The following is a 5,351-nucleotide window of genomic DNA, read 5'->3' on the forward strand; positions in this document are numbered from 1 at the left end:
TGATGATGAAGATGGTAGCGGAGATGATGACGACAATGACGGTGGTGATGATGATGATAAGAATATCAAAATACGCTGGTGATGATGATGATGTTGATGATGACGTGAACGGGATCGATGATGACGTACACACACGCACACACGCACACACACACGCACACACGCACACACACGCACACACACACATAAAGCGTTTATGACGAAAATAAACATAATGACGTCAGTGATAAGAAGAACAAAAGACTATAAATAAAATTTATTCATAGATTTTTTTTTTATAAAAGCACTGAGCCAGACTCATTTTATTCTCAAAACTTAATTAGCTCTTTTACTCAAAAAAAAAATCGTCGTCGTCATCATTATCATCATTATTATCATCATCATCATCGTCATCATCATCGTCATCATCATCACCATGATCATCATCAGCACTCACCCGCTAAGGACACCAAGTACAAGGTTAAGGACGAAGAAGGAGCCAATGATGATGAGGCTGACGAAATAAATCCACGGCCAACTTCCGCCTACTGAGTCGTTTATCTGAGTGAGTGAGTTAGTGAATGAATGAGTGAGTGAGTGAGTGAGTAAGTGAATGAGTGAGTGAATTAATGAATGAATGAATGGATGATTGGATGAGTGAGTGAGTGGATAAATGTTTGATTGATTGCAAGAATGACTGTCGTCTAGGTAAGCTAGAGAATGAGTTAAAGATTAAATGATTGATTGGTTGAATGAACAAACGAACGAATGAAACGAATGAATGAATGAATGTATGAAAAAATGAATAAATGAATGAATAAAGGATGAAATGAATGAATGAAACTAAATAAATGACAAAAAGAGTGACAAAACGACTGAAAAAGAAATCTCACATCATACATAACAGACGTCCAGCCTTCCATTGTAACGCATTGGAAGACAGTTAACATCGCGAGACCTGTGTAAATAATAATTAACATAATTAAATAAATAATAATAATCATTATAATTATAATTATTATAGTCATAATTATCGTAATTATCATCTCTTCATCTTCATCCTCATCACAAAAGTACCTATGTTGTCGAAGTTCGTTATTCCGAAGTTAGGACCAATCCAGCCTTTTAGACAGACCTAGAAAAATTACGTCATCATCGTCGTCATCGTCATCGTCATCATCATTTTCATCATCATCGTCATCGTCATCATGACCTGATTCTTTTCGGCCTTGCACTCGTAACCTTTTCCACAGGGGTGGGGCGGGTCAAGGGCAAAGGTTTCTTTAGGGGAAAGTTATTAAAAATAAGTATTACTGAAGTGATTGCCCACACACACACACGCGCGCACACACGCGCGCACGCACACACACACACGCACACACTAATGACTTTTTTATGAGTAACTTATTCACCATCATCACATGTTTCTCATACCACCGCTACACCAGGCCACGCCACGCCACACCAGGTCACACCACACCACACCACGCCACGCCACACCATCATCACAACTCACTCGTGTTATTAACGTAGCATGTGCTTCTTAACTTGCCAGAGAACAACTCGAGGCCGACAATGGCGTAGATGATTATGACGAAGATGACCAGCAGGGCGATGTGGAAGAGAGGAACCATGGCCTTCAGAATCGAGTTAAGCACCACCTGCAAACCTGATAATGATGATAATGGTGGTAGTGGACCCCCATAAAATTCCCTTAACCCCCCTCCTCTCTACATACTTGGGACCCCGGAGACAAGTTTCAGGGGTCTTAGAACCCGGAAGGCCCTCAAAGCCTTCACATCGAATGCATTTATGTTGAATGTGGGTAGTACTACGCTGAATAAACTGATTGGTTGATTGATTAAATAATTAATTGGTTGAGTAATTGGTTGGTTAATTAGTTGGTTGATTAGTTGAATGTTTGGTTGGTTGATTGATTGAATTATTGATTGGTTGATTGATTGGTTGATTGATTGGTTGATTGATTGATTGATTGATTGATTGATTGATTGATTGATTGATTGATTGATTGATTGATTGATTGATTGATTGATTGATTGATTGATTGATTGATTGATTGATTGATTGATTGATTGATTGATTGATTGATTGATTGATTGATTGATTGATTGATTGATTGATTGATTGATTGATTGATTGATTGATTGATTGATTGATTGGTTGGTTGGTTGATTGGTTGATTGATTGATTGGATGATTAATTAGTTGGTTCATTCACTCATTCACTCATCCACTCACTCATTCACTCACCCGACAACGACGATGATGAAGTCTAAAATGTTCCAGCCATTGTGGAGGTAAGCGCCAGGGTGTAGGACGAACCCATAGGCAATGATCTTCATGAAGGCTTCGATAGTGAAGACTATGAGGAAGACGTATTCTACTAATTCCTATTATGTGCGTATGTATGTTTGTTTGTATGTTTGTTTGTATGTTTGTTTATATGTATGTGTGTATGTATGTGTGTATGTGTATGTATGTATGTATGTGTGCATGTATATGTGTGTGTGTGTGTGAATTTGTATGTGTGGAGGTGTTTGTGTGAAGGTGTGTGTGGTGTATCGCATTAAAATTCATCACTTAACGTTGTTAAACACTAGACTGGCTTGCAAAGCATTTGGTTACATTGCTTATTGTAATATGATAATCCATAGTACAAGTTGGAAACTAAAATAATACAAAAACATACTAAACATACACACACACACATACATACATACATACATACATACATACATACATACATACATACATACATACATACATACATACATACACACACACACACATACATACATACATACAGACATTCATACATACATACATACATACATACATACATACATACATACATACATACATACATACACACGTAGCTCCGTCCAATAGTGTCCAACGCATCTCACAAGTGTATTCCAATCAAAATCCGTTCTCTTGCTGAGTTTTTTACTTCTCTCTCTCTCTTTCTTTCTCTCTCTCTCTTTTTCTTTCTCTCTCTCTTTTTCTTTCTCTCTCTTTCTCTCTTTCTTTCTCTCTTTCTTTTATTGTATTTTATTTTCATTCTTGGTCTTTTTTTCTCCTTAAAAATATTTATATATTCTCTCTTCCCTCTTTATCTCTCTCTGCTTCTTTTTCATTTTCAATCGGTCTTCGTTCACTTTGTCTTTCTTACCTTACCCTCTTTTCCTTACTCTTTTTTTCCTCTCTCTTTTTCTCTTGTTTTTTTTTTCTCTATCTCTATTTCTCTCTCTCGCTTCCTATCTCTCTTTTCTGTCCTACTAGAAAATCGATTAAAAATTTTCACTGTTTTTTATCAAATTTTTCTTTGCATTTGTTTGTTCACCGACTTTTTTAAAAAATAAATTTTATTTCCAGCCTATTATTTCATTTCTTTTTTCTTCCTTCTTCAATTTTTTCCATCCGTCCATCACGTTTTCAGTACGGCTTGCGAATTCCTGTGTGTCTGCCAAACCAAGTAGAAACGTGGTCATCGTCATTCATTCATTCATTCATTCATTCATTCATTCATTCATTCATTCATTCATTCATTCATTCATTCATTCATACATTCGCTCAGTTCACTCACTCACTCACTCACTCACTCACTCACTCACTCACTCACTCACTCACTCACTCACTCACTCACTCACTCACTCACTCACTCACTCACTCACTCACTCACTCACTCACTCACTCACTCACTCACTCACTCACTCATTCATTCATTCATCGTCATCATTCTTTCCAGAACGTGACTCTACCACTGAGAAGAAACGAGTTAGTTTTGAAGTAATAGACGGATAGACGGATTGAAAAAGAATTGGCCAATGAATGAATGAATAGATGAATGAATGAGTGAATGATTGAATGAACGAATGAATGAATGAATAAATAACTAAATGAATAAGTGAATTAATTTATTATCAATCAATCAATGAACAAAAGATGAATGCGTAGGTGAATTGAAAAAATTAAGGAAAAAATGAGCACTGAATGAATGGATGAATGAATGAATGAATGAATGAATGAATGAATGATTGAATAAATGAATGAATGAATGAATGAAAGAATGAACAAATGAACCAACAAAATATTCGATAAATGAATGGCAGATAGAAAGAATAAATGGCAAATGAAAAAAGGATTGATTGAATGAGAGAAGGTGATCAACAAAGGAAAGAAGCCATTCAAATGAAAAATGTCTTATTAGATGAATGAACAACAAGACGAATGATTGAAAAAATTAATTAGTTATCGTTTTTATTATTTATAATAATAATAACAATAATTATTATTATAATTATTATTATTGTAATACAATTTCAAGCATACCCATAATAGAAATTGTATGCACAAATATTGACGCAAAAAATTAAGCAACGCGATATGTATGCCGTCAACATGTTCATACAAATTAGGTTTGTATGTATGTATGTTTGTATGTGTATGTCTGTATGTATGTATGTGTATGTATGTTTGTATGTATGTATGTATGTATGTATGTTTGTATGTGTATGTCTGTATGTATGTATGTGTATGTATGTTTGTATGTTTGTATGTATGTATGTTTGTATGTATGTATGTATGTATGTATGTATGTATGTATGTATGTATGTATGTATGTATGTATGTATGTATGCTTGTATGTATGAATGTTTGTGTGTATGTATGTATGTATGTATGTATGTATGTTTGTATGTATGTATGTATGTATGTATGTATGTATGTATGTATGTATGTATGTATGTATGTATGTATGTATGTTTGTATGTATGTATGTTTGTGTGTATGTATGTATGTATGTATGTATGTATGTATGTATGTATGTATGTATGTATGTATGTATGTATGTATGTATGTATGTATGTATGTTTGTATGTATGTATGTATGTATGTATGTATGTATGTTTGTATGTATGTATGTATGTGTGTATGTATTTATGTATGTGTGTATGTATGTATGTATGTATGCATGCATGTATGTATGTATGTATGTATGTATGTATGTATGTATGTATGTATGTGTGTATGTATTTATGTATGTGTGTATGTATGTATGTATGTGTGTGTTTTTTGCATACATGTTGAAAACATTTTTTCACTTATCATATAGACAGTTCAACAATCAAAACACATACACTTACAAACACACATACGCACTCACAATCACACACACGCACGCACACACAAACAAACAAACGAACGAGCCTTTAAAATCCTCGGTTGGATAATCGTCATTATCGACTCGGTAAAAACTGATAGGAACAATAACGGATAAAAACGAACAAATCCAAATAAAAACAAACACACACACACACAGAGACACACACAGACACACACACACGCACACAG

The 5,351-nt window shown here is 34.6% G+C and overlaps 1 protein-coding gene across 1 annotated transcript in view; it reads right to left on the bottom strand.

The window, feature by feature from the left end:
- HELRODRAFT_128998 (hypothetical protein) overlaps positions 1 to 2,383 on the bottom strand; it is a gene marked incomplete at both ends in the record, with an annotated part of 21,418 nt that extends 19,035 nt beyond the window's left edge. Inside the window, 7 exons of the mRNA XM_009028539.1 lie at positions 437 to 540; positions 873 to 937; positions 1,057 to 1,114; positions 1,193 to 1,260; positions 1,496 to 1,648; positions 1,718 to 1,824; positions 2,250 to 2,383. Of these exons, the coding sequence (XP_009026787.1) occupies positions 437 to 540; positions 873 to 937; positions 1,057 to 1,114; positions 1,193 to 1,260; positions 1,496 to 1,648; positions 1,718 to 1,824; positions 2,250 to 2,383 (689 nt within the window). The remainder of the gene's footprint in view (positions 1 to 436; positions 541 to 872; positions 938 to 1,056; positions 1,115 to 1,192; positions 1,261 to 1,495; positions 1,649 to 1,717; positions 1,825 to 2,249) is intronic.
- Between the last annotated feature and the right edge of the window lie 2,968 nt (positions 2,384 to 5,351).

This window comes from Helobdella robusta, assembly GCF_000326865.2.
Source record: "Helobdella robusta unplaced genomic scaffold HELROscaffold_56, whole genome shotgun sequence".
In the NCBI taxonomy this organism is placed as follows: Eukaryota; Metazoa; Annelida; class Clitellata; order Rhynchobdellida; family Glossiphoniidae; genus Helobdella; species Helobdella robusta.